The sequence below is a fragment of the Fundulus heteroclitus genome, chromosome 16 (assembly GCF_011125445.2).
Source record: "Fundulus heteroclitus isolate FHET01 chromosome 16, MU-UCD_Fhet_4.1, whole genome shotgun sequence".
NCBI lineage: Eukaryota > Metazoa > Chordata > Actinopteri > Cyprinodontiformes > Fundulidae > Fundulus > Fundulus heteroclitus.
Window position 1 is genome coordinate 19,399,324 of NC_046376.1, and position 18,503 is coordinate 19,417,826.

The 18,503-nt window shown below is 40.8% G+C and overlaps 1 protein-coding gene across 3 annotated transcripts in view; it reads left to right on the forward strand.

Annotated features, from left to right (window-relative positions):
* The first annotated feature begins 2,925 nt into the window (after nucleotides 1-2,925).
* The window catches only part of LOC105936189 (ubiquitin carboxyl-terminal hydrolase 22), a 37,063-nt gene continuing 21,485 nt past the window's right edge, over nucleotides 2,926-18,503 (forward strand). For 2 of the 3 annotated variants that reach the window (XM_012876890.3, XM_012876891.3), the window contains exons 1-2: nucleotides 2,926-3,391; nucleotides 4,190-4,222. In XM_012876890.3, coding sequence (XP_012732344.1) covers nucleotides 3,272-3,391; nucleotides 4,190-4,222 — 153 coding nt within the window. In that variant the 5' untranslated portion in view covers nucleotides 2,926-3,271. The remainder of the gene's footprint in view (nucleotides 3,392-4,189; nucleotides 4,223-18,503) is intronic. The other variant, XM_012876894.3, reaches the window with a different exon arrangement.

Genomic DNA, 18,503 nt, shown 5'->3' on the forward strand with positions numbered 1-18,503 from the left:
AAACGACACCACAAAATGTGTTGCAGTGGTTATTTTCTTTTCGTTTCGTTTGGGGCCTTGTTTTCTTTCACCTTAAATTTAATGTATGCCCTTCTTCGAAGAAATCGCTGAAATACAGGCAGGATTGTGTAAGAGTGTAGGATAGTCGGGAATTAAATGCAAGCCCGCTGTTTCCAGTGCCATTATAAATTGTCCGCGTTTTGCCTGTTTAAGTCTGGCATATTCTCCAGGAGGCGTCATTAATCAAAACCCTTCAGCTAAAATAAATATGGTATTCTAGCTATCTTTATAGTACCTAAAAGTATTCTATTCCACTGTAAATTCAGGTTTTACATTTAATCACTTTAATTTAAACCCAGTTTTAATGTGTAAAATCATCTTTACCGCAGCAAACTTCAAGATTAAGGCTAAAACGCTGATTTTACGCACGTTATTGCTGAAGGTGGAAGTTACTGGTATTAAACAATAACTTGCAGACATTAAGAAATTCGTTTTTACCGGTGATTAATGCCCCATTACAGTGACGATACAGCTAAGCTCCACTAGATGGCAGGCTTGAACTAGGTAATGCAACGAGGACGGTGTGAAATTCGACTCTCACAAACTCCATTGTACTACACTAACAATTGGAATCAAACGACTGAAGATAAAAAATATATATAAATTTATAAATATTTCAACTATAACATAATCTAAATAAAAAAAAACAGGATAGCAAAAACAGAGCGTCCCACTTCCATTTTATTTGTCACTGAAAGTCAGAGGTTCAAAAGATAAACCAATAAACATTTTATCTAATCAATTGTTTATTAATGTTTGTTTATTAATTACAGATAAATAAATATTTAATTGAACAAATAAATAAGTAAATAGAGCTTTTTAAAATTTCATCCACAAACATAACATAACACACAGACTGTGAACAAGTATTTTAAACTAAAAAGAAATAAATCGGGGGTAAACTGGAAAAAAGGAAAACTTATGATGTAAGTTTAAATCAAAGTCCATGTAAGAAATAAAGGAAATGGACCCGCAACAGCCATTAAAACATAAATGAATAACTAAATTAACTATTTTCAAGGTATGTGCCAATGCTGAAAAGGTCACACCACAACATCCCTACTGTAAATATTGTGCAAGATAAAACGATGTTTTTCTTGCATCTGTTTTCATATTTTTATCATTAGTTATTTTTTACGAGTGGAAACGAGTTTTACACGTGTTGTCACATTTGGGAGTAGAATATGTACAATAACAAAAACAGAAAAAAGAAAAATGCAACCTGTCAATCTGAAACAACCAAAAGACCTTTCCTTGTTGGTCTTGGAGGAAATTTTCAGCAAATATAACAAACATAATAGTTCTGTTTTTACGTGTTTCTTAAATGCATCTAAAGCAAGGGTCACCAACACGGTGCCCACAGGTAGCCGCTAAGAACCGTAGGTGGTGCCCACAAACCTGTTCAAAAAATAACACAACCCTCCAGTGAGCTGCATTTAAAATTTTATTTTCTTCAGCTGCTCTTCCATCTTAATCATACTTGTATTTATATGGATTTAAAAATGGCAAAAGCATTAAAAACATATCTATATTACATAAAGTTAAGGTTAGCTGGGACTCTTGTAGTTCAAAGGTCAGGACTGGTAGCCCTTCATATGATAGTACCAACAAAGTAGCTCTAAGTTTCAAAAAGGTTGGTGATCCCTGATCTAAAGCTTTAGAGTTAACCACCATAAGTTGTTTATGAAATTATTGTCATTAATCTATGCGGTAAGTGGAGTTCTGAGGTTTCTGAACCTTTCCCTGTATCTATTTTTAACTTATGCTTTGATGATCTGTCTGTTGAACTAGGTGTTTGTAAGATTGGGTGTATGGTGGGTAATGATTTTGTAAATCATTTAATGTATGCAGACGATCTGGTCGTCTTGTCTCCCTACAGTGCTGGCTAGCAGCAGTTAGGGTTTGTGCTGAAATGGAGCTTGGTGTGACATCATGTTTAATCCTAAAAAAAAGAGTGTTGTTATTGCTACAATTCAGGAGCATAAGAAAATGAATGTTCCTTCTTTTTATTTAGCAAATCAAGTTTTGAGTTTGGTGAATAATGGGAAACATCTAGGTCATATTCTGAGGTGTGATCTTTGTGATGATGAAGATGTAAATTATACATTCAAACTAATGATGGCGCGTACATTTAGCATGTGTACAGATGTGTCCCCTTTTTGAATGTATTGCACTTCCTTTTATTCATCGCATCTGTGGTGCAGCTAGAGCTATAATTAAAGAACTGCAAGTAGCCTGTCAAGAGGCTTTTAGAATCCTCCTCAGACGTCCAAGGTGGACATCGGCAAGTGAAATGTTGGTCATGAGTAACGTTCTAACTTTTCATGCTTTGCTGAGAAACTACATATACGAATCTAGGTACTGCTTGGATTTCTCAAACAACTTAATAGTAAAAGCTCCGTCAACTGTAACATATAGTGATGTTAGATATACCTGAAGCTTTTTAAATAGTGGAAAAAGAGTGCCTGTTTTGTGATGGATGAGTTTGCTTGTCTTTTTGTTTTTACTTGATGATTTGTTTTCTTTATTTATGGAATTGACTTTTTTTGTGTCTCGAAATAAAGAAAGAATGTGTCTTGATAGGAATACTCTTTTGGATTAGATGGAGCAAACTCCTGTCCTCATGGAAGCGCTTTGCACCTTTCAAGAATAACGCTGTTACAAACTCCGGATTGTCCACGTACTCCCGGTTATCCTGAATGGGAGGTGTGTCACTTCCCTCCCAGTGACATCATTGATAAAAATCCCAAACTCGCCGAGACGGAAGACGCCGGAGTAGAAACCCAGCGCACCCCAAAGTGCATCGAACTCAAACGTAGTGACGTCACCGGTCTGTGTTGACAAATCACGATCTACATGGGCGGGCATTGTGAAGCTATAGACGGGAGTTAGCAGGCTAACTAATCGTGAGAGTGGAAGTGGGGCTAACGTTAAAGGAAAACACAACTGTCACAAGAGCAAGAAGATTAGGGCTCTCTGAGGACTCGGGCTTCCTTTAGATGGCTACGTGAACCGATTCAGAGCCGGCCGATAAACGTCCGAGTTTATCAGATGCCCGGGGAGCATTTTGGATACTACACCGATTGTCCCGTTTCCAAACGGAAACGTTTTCTGGACACAGACAGTTCGTGCTAGGTAGCCTAGCTGAGTGAATAACCCCAGGAGACTCTTCATTGTCACCTCAAACTCCATCCTGAATGTTTTGTCTGTCATGAGTCCGGCCGGGTGCTCCCATGTGAACGGTTATAAGGTGGATAATTGGAAACAAAACCTCCGAGTCATATACCAATGCTTTGTTTGGAGTGGCACTGCTGAGACCAGGAGACGCAAGGTAAAAAAAAAAAAAAAAAAAATACAATAAAATAAAGCGATAAAACACACACGGAAACTGCAACGTTTGCCACTGAAACGGGGGGGGTGTTTTGTATTCGGCACGGACACGCGTGGAACCGCGGTGTCCCGCGTGAAGCCCGGTCGCAGCTGAACGCAATTACGGTCTGACTGGGACCGCTCAAGTAGCTAGCTCGGCTGTTAGCCACCGGCAAGTTAGCCGCTGTGTGTTCTGAACTGCGGAGACCGGTTGATTGTTTTAAGCAGCGGAGCTAACAAAAAAAAAACAAACAAACAAAGATAAATAAATAAACTTCAGTTTGACTTTGTGGGCTACGGCTGAAGCAGTTTGATTTCGCTGAGCGGTGTTGTTTGCTGATTGAGTAAACTTGGGGTTTGAACAATTTGTGGCCACGGGCTAACATTACCTCACCAAATATGAACCCATTGTGTGTGTCCCCCTCCTCTCCTCCTTCCTCTTCCCCACACACGAGTATAGTCCCTCTGGTCGGTGTGGGTCAGAGCTCTTTCTGCCCCGTCCCTCCTTCATCTTGCTCTGTTGGAATGAAGGAGCTAGCATCAGTTAATTACCCCCAGCAGTTTGTATCTGAGCCCGGCTTACACCACTCCCTATAGCTCTCGACAATGCGAAGTCCCTTCATCATCCCTTTTTATTGTACATATTGCCCCCAACCGCCCTCATTTGGAATGCAATCGTTGCCTTTATTGTAGCAATTTGTTTATTGTACCAAAACTGTGTTTCTCTTATGTGCATTTTTATGTCGTTGTGATAAATCAGGTGCCTCAGAGTGATGCAGGATGGACGTATTTGGTGAGTTGATGCTGCTTATCCCCCTCCTCATCTGGACTGACATAATGCAGGTAGAGCAGATGCAAAAGAGCAGGCTTGCTCTCTCTTCCCAAGCTTGCCCGCCTTCCTCAGCACCTCTTCAATTAAAGGAAGAGAAAAAAAAATAGGTGTAGCCCAATGAAAGCAGGAGGCGACACTGTTAAAAGCAGAACTGTGAGATGAGACCAAATTTAGGTTGGTATCTTTGCAAAAAATTTCAAAAGTTGCACGTTAAAAAGATTGTGCATAAAAGGGCGTTTGAAGAATTTCAAAATAATACCAAGATCATGTATGTAGGTGAAAATGTAAGGCGGGGTGTTAATTTACATTTAAGCCACTGAAAAAGACTCAGAATCGGCTTTATTTGGCTCGTTTGTACGCACAAACAAGGAATCTGACTTTGGTTCCACTTTGCTCATAACAATACAAAACTATTTAAAGGAGCAATAAGCAAAATTTCAATATTTTTGATAGAACTAAAAATAAATATATAGTGATGCGAAGAGCTAAAGGAAATATTTTACAAGTACTATGGTATGACAACACATACGCGTGCTTGTGCACGTACGCGCATGTGAACAGCTGCCACTCAGGGCTTAGCCTCTCCCTGCCCTAAAATACCACCGTCAGAGCAGCGCAGTGTTGGTGCAACATGGCAGAGAGCACGCCCAACAGATTAAAATGTTCTCTTGCTAACAGCATTATTAAGTTATGAGTTACTTAATATTTACCTTGAAATGTTCCTCCGAAAGGTGAGGCTGTTTTGCTGTGTTTTTATCCTTTTAAAAATATGCACATAGAAGGCGATGTGTGATAATGGAAGGAGGGTCTGGCGCGAGGCGTGGCTTGTCATGCATCTTGTTTTGGTGTACAGACAGTGCTCAAGCACAACGTAGTGGTGAAATATCGCTTATTGCTCCATTAAATATAAATATGTAAAAATACAAATAAAAGCAAATTTTTTTGTAAAGGTGTGTATATGGATTGCTTTTGGAAAAGAGAAAGACTTGGGTTGAATTGGTGCAAATATGCATGGTGTCGATCTGGGTATTCTTGTTACGTGTTCATGAGAGAGAGACAGCCTGGCGGGAAGAAACTGTCTCTGTGGTTGGCTTTTGTAAATGTAGTCCTGTAACGCCAGCCTGAAGGTAAAAGTCTAAACAGTTTGTGTTTAGGGTGTATTGTGATCTCCAGAGATGTTAGCTGCGCTTTTCCTGATCATAGACTTGAAGTACCTGGATGGGGGGGAAGGTCAGCCCCGATGGTCCTCTCTGCAGACCTAATTGTTCATTGCAGTTTGAACCTGTCCTGTTTTGTGGATGAGCCAAACCACACAGTGATGAATGAACACAGGACAGACTGAATGATAACTGTGTCCATCTGTGTCCTGTATCCATCTCATGTCTGTATGCAGACTCATCAATAATAGTGATTGTGGCTCTAGTGTACAGCGCTTTTAAGTGGTCAGTATGACTGGAAAAGCGCTAGAAGTTCAGTCTATTTACCGTTTAGGAGTTTCACAGACGGATCTGATGAGATGCAATCGTTTGTGTACAGAGAAAAGAGGAATGGGTGGAGAACTCAGCCCTGGGGGACGCCAGTACTGATGGTTCTTGTGCGGGAGAAGATCAGTCAGGAAGCTGGTGGTCCACTGACGGGGGGAGCTTCTAGGGAAGGTTGTCTGTGTCGCCGGTGCTGAGGGCCTGTAATGTTTTTCAGACCATTCGGGGATATTTGCTATTCCATTAAAACATTCACTACAAATGACCCCATGAATGAATGGTTTTGCAACCTTTCTCAGGAAAACAGGAGAAGACATTTCAAGAAGCCAATTATGTGATCATTAATTCTTCTTGAGATGTGTTTTCACCTGGATGACTGTTTGTGTTTTCTGATTGACATTGTGTGCATATTTTGTAACATCGGGTGTTGCATGGAATATGTTGCATCATCTTAATTCAACCTTAACCGTTGTTTCTGTACTGACATGTTTTTATCTACATTTCTCTTTTCCTTCTTACCTGCCACAGGGACTGTAGACGGAAACGAGCTAAGAAGCTAGAATCTGCTGCAGTCCATCCTTACCTGGTTGTAGTTGAACGGATTATTTTGTCCCTGATTAAATATGTAGATACACTAAACTAAGAAAAATTGGATCTTTATAGGTCAGCTAGTCATCGATCAGGTCATCCAGGTTTCTAGCTACCTTTTTGATGGAGCAAGAAATGGGGATTCAGTTTTGACGCAGCTATTTCGGTGTACAAGTGCGGCCAGTTTGGCTGCGGCGACGAGCAGGTTTAGTTTGAGTTATCAAGCGCTGAGATAAAATAAGAGTTAAGTCACGAGTCTGTTTGAATTCCGTGTTGTTGATAAAATCAGTGACACGCAGAGCAGCCGTCGAGCTACACGCAGGCAGCGTGTTCTCGAGAATCGAAGGCATTCATTTATTTCAGCCTTGAGTTCTCAGTTTTCTGGTCCCATTATAAACGCATACACTAAATCAGCATCTACGCTTTCTGCCAATAGTGAGAGCAAAAGAAGACCGTAGCGTGAAGCGTTACGATCCACCGCCTGTTGTTGAAAAGACGAGCTTATCGCTGTATTGCTCACTGCCTATTCATCCTTCAACAATGGCACAAATGAAATGCGGCTCAAATTTAGAGCTGCATTCTCCGTAGTTGGATGCTGAAAGACTCGGTGACTTTAGTCATTTTATTACCTTGAACCCTGCTGTTTTTTTCCTCCTTTAATTTTGTTTTTCTCTCATAGTTTTATTTTCTTTCTCAGCTGCTGTCATCCTCTCCCCCCCCTGGCTAAAATCAATTCCCAAGCAACGTGCAAGAGCTAATCTGTCACCTGCTCTGTGTGCACAGTCAACAGCCAGCTTGGGTAAAACGGGATGACTGGGAATCTAAAGTAACCAAAGGGTTTTATTTCTCAGCCTCTGAAACCATTCAGTCTGTAGCTTTCATTGTAAACAAAAGACTCTGTGCTTTTGTTTATCATCATTGTTGAAAAGAAATCACTGCATGGCCTCGAAATTTTTTTTTTATTGCTTCAGGCTTGAAAGACAGCAATGTGTGCGTGTTGCATTAGTTCTGAAATTGGTTTGAGACTGATTGTAATGCTTGCATAACTTTTGGTTGTGCTTCATTAGGTTTTATTCTTTTCATTGAGTTAAATAGCGCAGCCTATCAGATAGTCAAAGGTCTCAACTTAGTCATACCTGATTGATAGAGAGGTTACACCCGTTGTTTACCGGAGAAGTAGAAAGAATGACTTCTCTGGTCCTAAGGAGAAGAAAATAAATCATCTGGGAACCCTTTTGTCCTTCGGTGCAACCCTTTTTTTTATGCTAGGGGTCGTAGGAAGTATCTTTATAATGCCCTTCAAAAGAATGAGTTATACTCTTTTGTACTATTTGTAACATATATAACTACATAAATACAATACATGTATTTTATAGGGATTTGATGGGATAGACCGAGGCAATGTTGTGCTAAATTGTAAAGCGGAAGGAAAATGATTCACAGCTTTTCACAGATAAAGATCTCAGAAATGCAGCACCACCTATTTAGACCACCAGCTTTGCACCTTTAGTCACCGAATATATTCAGAAAGACCATGGATTACCCAGCAACGCTCAAGTCCTGCCGGATATTTAATTGGCTTTAGGTTCGGATTTTGATTTGGCCCTCTCTCCTAATGTTCATGCTTGTCCTGCATAAGGCGCACACCTCCACACCAGTCATAAGTCTTCTGCATCCTCTTAACAGGTTTTCAACCAGGATTGCCCAATTTCATTCCCAACCATCTTCCCGCCAGCTCTTATGAGCTTTATTGTCCGGGCTGAAAAAAAAAAAAGCTTCCTCGCAGCGTAATGCTGCTACAACCACGGCTCTTGGTGCATTTGTGTTTTTAATGGTGATGGGAAGGCCAGATTCGGGGAGGGCCTGACTAATGGTTGTCTTGCCAACAGATCCTGCCACCTGAGCTTTGAACCGCTGCAGCTCCTTCAGAATTGCCATGGGCCTCTGGGCTGCTTCTCTGATTAAGACTCTCCAGCCATGCCAAACACATGAGGCCTTCACAGAACGGCTGCATTTACATAGATATTGAATCGCACACAGATGGACCTGAGTAATTAGGCGAGTTTTGAACGCTGCACTGCATTTTTTTAGGGGGTTTTAGAGTAAAGGGGACTGAAAATGTATGCACCCCACCCGAATAATGTACATTTCTCCTTCTACCTATCAATTATGTGATCTTAAGTGTTGGCAAGTAACATAAAATCCTTATCGAATAAGTGTGTGGCTGTGACATCACTAAATGTTGAAAAGCTGAAGGGGTGCGGATACTTTTGGAATCCGTGTCTGTAAATCCTGGTCCTTACCGCTTTTAGAAGGATTAACAGTCTCACATTAACGATGCACTTACATCCGAGGTGTTGCTTTAGCTTCTATATGCTTGAAAACGAGATGAAAGTGGCTTAGCTTGTTGCTTCCAGTATTTAATGTCATATCTGCTTTGAAGAATTTGCTGTCACTTTGATGAAAGCGGCGAGGTTTATGATTACAGGCCCCTCTGAACTAGAAAGGAAAACATCTCTACTCCCCCCCCCCCCCCCCCCCCCAACCCTCAAGTGCTAAGCAAGATGCAAGACGGCACAGGGATTGTTAGGGGTAGAAAATGAATATTTTCTTCAGGATAAAACATTGATGTTGCCCCCTCTTCTTTTACTTTCACTCGACGCATGCATTCTCAAACCTAAATGCGACGAGGCATGGTTTAATCCGCGGAGTGGTTGGGTTTTGGTGTAGCGAGCATATCGCTGTCAGAGCCGTCTCCATCACATTGCGGGCCTCCTGCTCTGACTCATCAGCGTACATTTGGAGCAGCGAGATCTATTCCTACAGACTGTTCGTGCCGCTTGCTTGTTCCTCTTTTGCCTTAGCTCCCACGTTGCCGCTTCCTCCTTTCGTTATTTATTTTTTTCCTCCCCTTTCATTTTTTTTTTTTCTTTTCAGTTTCAACCTAGTTAAAGCCATGATTCATGTTGCTTCCTGAATCTCTTATTGCAAATGTGTGCACGGAGAAAGAATTTATTAGAATAAAGGTTCATACGGCTCACGTTTTATTTAAATGCATCACAGCCGAGGTTTGAGGAAAAACCAAAAAAAGGGGCTATTCTGAAACAAAATGGAGAGGTTTGTAGATGCTGTTCTTTTATTTTTCTCCTGCCTTGTGCCTCTTTAGCTGTGATGATGTCAGATGTTGATTCCCGCATGTCTGTATGCTCCCTGTCACTCCCGTCTTGTTTTGATGTGGCTTTATGTTTGTCAGTCATTGTGACTGCGGTGAAATGACTCAGTCCAAACAAATGTAAAGCCCTCCAGGAGTAATCGGCGTCCTGATGCGTCGCCTTGTGCCGCCCTGTTTACCTTCCAGTTCTTCAGCTCCGGCTGCTCCAGCATAATGTGCGTCTATAGTCGGCAGCGTCTCGCAGATTTAAGGCGCTTCCTTTTCTTGCTGTTGTTGCCGTTCTTTGTTTCTCTTTTCATGCGCTAAAGTCCGCAGGATGAATTGAAATGAACGCATCAGACCTCAGACAACCTTGCAATGGGTTTCAGACAGGAGTTGCGTGATTGGCGCTTCTCAATGCACAGACAAAGGACAACAAAGAAGTGTTTCTATTGTTTTGGTTTTTGTTTTGTTTTTTTACCATTAGCACCACTGTCTGAGCCTGAATGTAAGAAACTTGTCTGACTGGAAAAAAGAGTGCAAGCACATCCATATATAATAGATTCAACCCTGTTCAACTTCTTTTCTTTTTTTTTTTCTTTCTCTTCCTTCTGCTTCCCCCAACTTGAAATGATCCCCCTGATTTGGCTGCTCAACCAACTTTGGAAAGGCATTGTTGCTACAAAACATGGTGGTCATGGTTTGAGCCAGCCCAATGGCAGCCGTGTAGCCCCCCCCCTCCCCTTCCCCCCCACACCAGATCTACCATCTGGCTAATGAGCTGTCCATCTCTTCTATGTGGCTGTCCAAGCGCCAAGAACCTAAAGGCAATCAATCTCTTTTAGTTTGGACAGTCCGTTACTCCTGACTGGTAAACCCTTGAATGCAAGTGGCGGTTTTTGTTTATAGTAAGTCTAATGTCTAGAAATGGTTCTGTCTTGTGGAATCGGGGGAGGAGTACGCTGTCGACAGATAGTTAAAGAGGTCTGCCTTTTATATTCTTTCTTTTACTGGCACTGTAGGCTGCTAATAGCCCCATTGTGCCTCTATACCGTACTGCTTATAGATTTTCCAGAAGGTAATGGCTAAGGCTTGGTTGATCCTAATTGGAACTATGGGGATAAAAAACTGGATCTCGTGTTCTTGGGGGTTCCTCAGACTGATTGCGCTTTAGTTGTAAGTCACCTCAGCAGTCCATCTTTAATTGGTACGGATGAACAGGTATCATTTTGGTAGCTCATCGAGTTGTGGGTGTAGATTTTTCATTTATTTTTTTAATTATTATTTTTTTTTTTATTGGTTTTGTTATTTTTTTCCCCGAGTCAGTTTATTCACAACCTTCTCAAGGCCAACAATTAATGAGGCGGGCTTTGAGGAGTGACCTTTTAAGGCAGCATGGCTTGGTTTTTAAGCACATAGCTGTCATGTATTTCATCAGATGTCCTCTGAATACTAAATAAATGCCAACTTGTGGTGGGGGAAAAAAAAATTGTTGTAGCTTTACTTTTCATTGGATTGGTCTGCAGCTGCTGCTTTTCTTTTTTGGGAATGAAGTTCAAAATACCCTTTTCATTTCTAATTGGGTGTCTTTATTATATTTTAACTACCGGTATATATTTACAAATCTACCATGTGTATCTGCTGCATGAACCTTCTGCTCGGCTATTATTTTTACACTCATCCACAATGCCTTGTAAAAGTTTTCACATCTTGTCATTTTACAACCACAAACTTATTTTTTTGTAGGAATTTTATGTATTAAACCTACACATACTAGAGCACACTTTCTGCTGGAAACATTCTGAAGAAATTCTTTTTGTTGCATTTACAGCTGCAAGTCTTCTCGTATATTTCTATCAACTTTGCAAACGTAGAAATTGACTTTTCTTTTTTTTTTTCTTTTTTTTTTGACCATTCGTCTTTCCAAGACAGTTGAAGTTCAGTGAGCTTGGATGGCAGCAATTTAAGTACGTTTTCTCAATTAAATTTAGGTTTAGACTTCACCTGGACCAAACTTGCAGTCAGCAGGCATCGTAGTCCTGCTGGAACCAGTCTACAGTTTTTCTGCAGCCTCTGACAGGCTTTCTGTTAGACGATTGCCCATTTTCACCTTCCACAGCTTAAGAAAAGCATCTCTACAAAACGATGCTGCCATCATCATGTTTCACCTTGAGGAGAGTGTGCTTAGTCATGTACAACATTAGCTCTCTTCACCATAAAATGAACCGTTGCAATGAACTTCCTTCATTGCAACGGTTTCCATTAAATTGTATCAGATTAGAGGGGCTTGGATAGATCTGAGTTTGTGTGTTTAAAATATGTTTTATTTGAAAGAAAAATACATCTGCAGATACAACACCATTGTTGTTTTTCACCAATAAAATACATTAAGTCTTATTGTTTTAATGTGTAAATGAATGCTTGTATACTCATACAACCTCAAGCCATTTTATTGTGTTGAGAACCATCTTTAATTCATTTACTTCCACATGTTTTTTTTTTTTTCTTCTAAGAGCAACTTCCCTTTATTGGCTGACGTTTAGGGTTTAGCTATAATGTCCTTATAGCGCTTGTGTGACAGTATGAGGATAAGCCGCACGCTCCCATCAGTCCCTCACGTCTCCCAACTCTCGGATTCGTTTGGACGATGTGGAAATGCGTTCTCACGCAAAGCCTCACACGTTGTCAACAGAGATCTCTATGAGCAGATGGAAGGCAGACAAAAAAGGAGGGAGGGAAAACAAGGAATCGTATTGAAAAATTGTCTCAAGGGCATTTTATGAGGGGAGAAAAGAGGGGTACAACGCCATCCTGCTAAGGCACCGACAGACACCGTCCCCATGGGGTCAGTCGCCTGCACTGAGCATCACTCCCAATTTCCCCGTCCTACCATCTCTAGTTCTTATTAAATATAGATTCAGAGGACGGTGTGTGTCCTGTTTGTACGTATTTGTGTTTGGATACTTGCAAAGATCCATCTTACTGTTTTTTTTTTTTTTCGTTCTGTGGAATGATTTTGCAAGTGTGTGTGTGCATTAAACGTTTCAGCTAGATGCATTGTTAATTTAGTTAAAGGCTGGGCTTGTGTGTTTTTACTTAGATTCAGAGGGTTATAAATGCTGGGCAGAGTGGTGAGTCACTGTTCTCATATAGCAATGCGCTCCAGTCTGACTCTCTCCTGCACCCCCCCCCCCCCCCCCCCTGTCTGCGTGTTTTGCTGCAGCCGGAGCGTGCTCAGTAGATCCAGACCTTTGTCCACAATGTAACTGTCGTTTTCTCTCCTTTCAGCGCATCACATCGCTGTCTAATGAATTCTAGTGCTAAGAGTGGGATGGTGTGTCTTTTCTTTTTTCTTTTTTTTTTTTTTTTATAAAAAAAAATAATAATTAGGAGAGCAGAAAATCTAACAATGGGACACTAAGAGTGCTTTTAAATAAATGTATAGGCTGCTGGATTTAGAATATCGGATGATTTATAGATTTGCACCCGCATGGTCTTCGCCAAGAGCACTCATAGCCTCAGTAGACCCTTATTCTATTTTAATTTAACTGAATGATTTATTCATTCAAATGATGCATCTCTTTGTGATTCTCCAGCAATCAACAGCGTCGAGCCTCTATAGAACGGCGTGCAAAAAGCATTCACATATATGGATTTTACCGTTCTTTTACTAGTGAAAAGTGTTGTTACCGTTCCATTGAAAAGTGTTGGGTGCTTTTAAATCCGCTTCCTCCTTGCCTGTTATAACCTTACATAAAGTCCAGTGTAGGCAACTACTTTATGGACATGCTGCAACAGCAAGGCGGATGTTAAAGACGACCATAAGTCCCAGTCGCAGTTTTCCCCAAGCCGTAGGACGGGCGTAACATATGTGTGGAAGAAGTTGCGATGGTCAGATAGGCCTACAGGGTTAACACTGTTTAACTCGCTGCACATCACCTTCAGCATGCTACCGCCGTGATGAAATACCGTAGTGGCAGATTCATGCTGTGGGGATGCTATTCTTTGGCAAGGATGGGAATCCTTAGAGAAAGCCTGTCTAGAAAAGCATTTCAATCTAATAGCCATAGACCGATGATTAATAACAAAATAAAAAATCTGGCAATGTGACACAAAGTGCTAAGCTGTTAAAGGGTTGTGGTCTTCAGGAAGGTTCTGTAAGTGGACTTTTCTGATCTTGAAGCTACAAAGAAAGCCTCCCAGACGGGATGCAGAATAACGCGGTATGATCAGAAGCTCACTACCTGTGCGACGCTGGTCTCTGTAATCTGAGCCAGCGGCTGATCAATGGCCAATCTGATAGAACAGTGAAAGCCCCCCCCCCCCCGGAACAGGCGGAGAGGCAGGACTGCAGAAACTGTGGAAGAGACAGCCTCTGAACCATTGTCAGGGGGAGAAAGCAGAGATGGGTTTTCTGCTCTCTGAAGAGGTGTAGGAGGTGAAGAAGGAGGGCAAGGCGTGGCATTCACCGGCTTCCTTGTTTTGTGTTGGACTCGTGGTGCATTGAGAGCAGAGAGGGATGAGTAGCATTGCTGCTTTGGCAAGATGGGCTTAGACAGGCAGCTGAAAGCACACATCTAGGATTTAGCTGCATTTACCATTCCCAGATGCATGCATGTTTCGTTGACTATTAAAATAAGTCATGGTTTAATATCCTTCATGCATTTCAGTGTTTATTTTACTTTTATATTTGACTTTAAAGGCTAAGTGGCATTTATATTATCTTTTTTTTCCTTTTTGAATAGCCGTTCAGAGCTTTCTGGCTATCCAACCAATTTCAATAATGCAGAGCTTAGTGTTTATGAATCTGAATATCCCCTCTACTGCAGTGTCATCACAATCGATGCCTACTTACCCATGCCTCCTCTTGCTCAGCCCATATACAGACCGGATTGGGAGCTTTTCCTGTCAGTCTCAGTGAATAAGGGATCTAACATGTAGTTTGGTGAGCGGTGTCCTCTTCCTTACCAATTGATGTGCAGCATTTTTTTTTTTAGAAGACCGTCTCCCAAACAGGCAATTATTTAAAATAATTGTGCAGCAACAGTCTGTAATTCACTGAACACACTTCTGTTTGTACGTCAAGCTTTACAGCAGTAATCTCACAAGGCTTGACATAGTGAAGATCAGTCAGGAATTTCTACATATCAGTGAAATGGAGCACTCACATTAATGCGTAGACAAGCACATTGGAGGGGGGGGGGGTTGTTGAGAAATATAAGCTGTAATTAAATCGATTGAACACAGTCAAAACTTTCTTCCACCGTGGTTCTAGCAATCTCCTTTTTATCCACAGCGTCACAGCCAAATGCAAATAAACCGTGGTTAAGCACTGTTTGAGATCTGGCTTTTGACTCATGTTGGTTACTCTGGTGGCCTGATAAAGCTGTTAATATTGTTTCTGTTGTGTGATGTATTTAAGGAAGGTGTAGCTCTTTTTTTAATGTTTTCGAGATAAAAACTGCAAAACAAGCCGTTTTTTATTCATCATTAAAATGTTGCTTAGAAGGCGAAGTGGTTATGTTAGTCTTATGCAGATGGATTAGTGGCCTGTTTACACTACAAACTGCCCACATCGGACCTCTTGACGTTAGACGACACACTGGAAATCACCTGAGGGATTCTCACGCTTTTTAACTTTCAGATATTGAAAGAGCTTATATTGCAACAAAATTACACTTGTTTTGATTGAATTACTGTGTAAGATTTCTGCATAGCCTACACGTTAGCTTTCCTCAGAGTGATACAAAGTATAAAAATTAATCTGTCCACATTCAACGCTGTGATTTCGATAATGATGCAATGACAATATCAGTTGCGATACGTCTGTGTTTTTCTCACTCCTCTCGTCTTTGCTTTCACCTTCCCCAGTGAATGGGCTAATTATTACACAGTTATGAAAAGCTTGAATGCATTACTACATTTTTTGGAACAGTCTATTTTTTTCTATTTTTTTTTTTTTTCAATGATCGCCTTCCAGGGTAACTACTGCTCGGGTGGGTAGTCCTTATGTGTGCTTCGACAGATTGTGTTCACGCTAATGCATATCAGTGTCCCAGGCCGCCTTTGAAAGTGGTGTGAAGAAAATCATCCTAAGAGTATACACACCTTTTCTTTTCAGCAATGTGTGGGCATGATCTGATTTCTTCAGATACAAATGAAAAAATGGGAGGTGGCATAGAGTAAGGAAGTGATGCTGCTTCACCCATTGTTTTTGCTCTCTGTGGGTCAGCTGGCTCAAGGAAGGCTAGTAAACATATCACATGTATAAAGGGAAGAAATTACCTTTTGACCTCTCTGTGCTTCCTCTGACTTCTGTTCACTTCTTTCAGTAGCAACACAGTCTGCACCCAAAATAGCTATTTTGAGCATAGCCTGCTGGTGCTTGGTGTTTTCACTGATCGGAAAAAGTGTTTTTTAGATTTGATGGTGCTTGTCTAATAAAGCTACACTCTGATTCTGCTCTCGATTTTCTTCATTTGTGTGTTGATGTGATAGGTTAATTGGCTGTGCTGGTATACTTCCTGAGGTCCTGGAAAAAAAAGATGGAAAAAACATTCTTTCAAACAGGGAGAAAATATCCCAAAATAATGTAGTTTGGTCCTTAGTTCTTTGTAATAGGAACAGGAAATTCTTAATTGAATTTGCTCACAAAAAATACACTACTAATATTTTGGCGATATTGAGGTGTTTGCTAATGTGGAATGTTATGTGCTATTATTACTAATTACCAGTAACTAAAAGATAACTATTATTGTAATGTTATTGTTGTAAATTATGGTTGGATTCTACATGGAGAAGGGGATGAACGGGATGACTCTTTTTTTCCCCCATTTTATACCAACGTTTGACGCTCAGATGGCATTTAGTTACACTATTGTATCTCTTGACAAAAGTGATACAATATGTTGATGATGCTGTACAGGTTCACCAAGTTCATTTTCAAAAGCTTTAGATATTTTGCTGTCTGAGATCACCTTACACTAAAGTTTCACTTGGTGTATTTGGAATGGGTATCTGATAAATGGTTCCTATCAGATGTTTTTGTTTCTCTCTTTGTGCATCTTAACCTGCTTTATACCTGCTTTCCTTCACTTCTAACCCTCTTTCTTCCACACTAAGCAGGCATGCCAGTGAGTTTGCTGTTGTACCGTGACTCATAATGCATTTTAAAAGGATAACTAGCACAAACTGTACCAGGCAGAAACACCAAAGATCAAAACCCTAACACAGGATGATTTGTCCCTATGCTATCGCTATAAGTCCATGGCTGCCTCTACCTCTGTGGTGCTTCACTTGAAGTTTAATTTTTAGCTTCAGCAGTCTTTTTATCTGTTTGGTTTGTTAGGTATGAAGTAATACTTTCACCTTTCCAAGCAGTGTCATACCTGCCCATTGAAATTGTTGGTCAAGATATTAAAAACAGTTTACTGCATCAATAAGACTTGAGTAAACTGTTTCCAACTTATTTAAAATTTATTTTAAATACGTTTTTTTAAATACATCCATAACAATGATACATAAGATGGTATACAGTAGGGGTGTCAAAAATTGTTGTAGATTACCGCCCCCTGTCTGTAGTCCTCCCGACCCTTTTACCCTGGAGAAGTGATTTTCTTTTATTAATGACTTCTTTAGTAAGAAATGACACTTGAAACAGAAACTATACTTTAACACAATTAATCTAAACAAGGCTGAGGCGCACAGCTTAGTACTGAGCTCTTATATTGATCATGATGCAGGAAAAAGGGAAAAATAAGGAAGAGCCCCAGATAAGGGTTACATCAGCATTTTATAGAACCAGCAATGTACATTACCATCTAAGGGAGTGTAGCCATGTCATCAATGTTTCTTACCTGGCATTGGTAGAGAATGTCTCCCCTTATTCTGGAAGTGACCATTCTGTCTCCGAGATAAATAACTGACCTATTGTCTTTTTATCAGTTAAGTTTGTCCAATCGAAGTATGTCACCCCTCTGACGTCCTCAATTTCTGTCATTAATAATCTATGCCTCGATGTTTGAGAGCAGCACAAGGTCGGTAAAGATCCTGTATCTGCAGCAGTCTAGTAGTAAACCTCCCAGACAACATAAGCTAACACTAGCTGTCATTAGCTTGATGGACATGGACAGTCCAATGACCGGGTACTGTCAGTCTGAGCTTTTCCTTCGAGCTGCGCAGTGCTGCACCATGCAATGCTCTGCCTGCCAGGATTAGCCAGATTTCTGGGTAAAACCCCTTCATAAAAATCCTGTTAATCCCCATGGGGTGTTTATCGAGTTTGAAAATTGTGTGTCTAGATTTGCAATTGATTTGTCCCATACATGTAAGGTATCTTGCTCATGTAATGGAGATATGCATTCAAGGCGTAGTTCTTATTTTATTTTATTTTTTATCGTTTGCTACACTTTACAGGCTTGGTTGCTTACACTAGATTTACATTTTCGGTCCTTTCTGTAACATTTGTACTTTACAGTTTTACAGCAGAATGTAATGGGAACTGGCAGGACTTGGACTTTCTGTTTGCACATTTGCCAGTAGTGTCAAGCATTCAGATGCACAGTTTTGCAGATTGCTTCAAAGATATAAGCCAAACCAATCACCCACACACACACACACACACACACACACACACACACACACACACACACACACACACACGGTGCATGTGCTACTGCTGATGTGGTGCTTGTGCGCCTCAGACAGATCTTGCTTGTCTCTTCCAGCGCGCCTGCCAAGCAGTAAATCCCATCATCGCCTGTGTGCGCGCGTTGGAGAGTGAAAGATTCTTCGTGGAAATATGTTGTTTTTCCGACTGTATTTGATTTGTCAACAGGCAGAGCAGTCGTCAGTCTGCTTTCATGTCAGGTTTATTCAAGCAATGTGTTCTCTGAAGTGTTTACCGGAGCAACTGGAAGATAGAAATCTGTTTCAGCTGGCAAAGAGTTCCTCTCTGTATACTTCCCACTCACCATGAGTGTCCTGTTATCTCCTTCTTCGCTTTCTCACAAGGTTTTCTCCC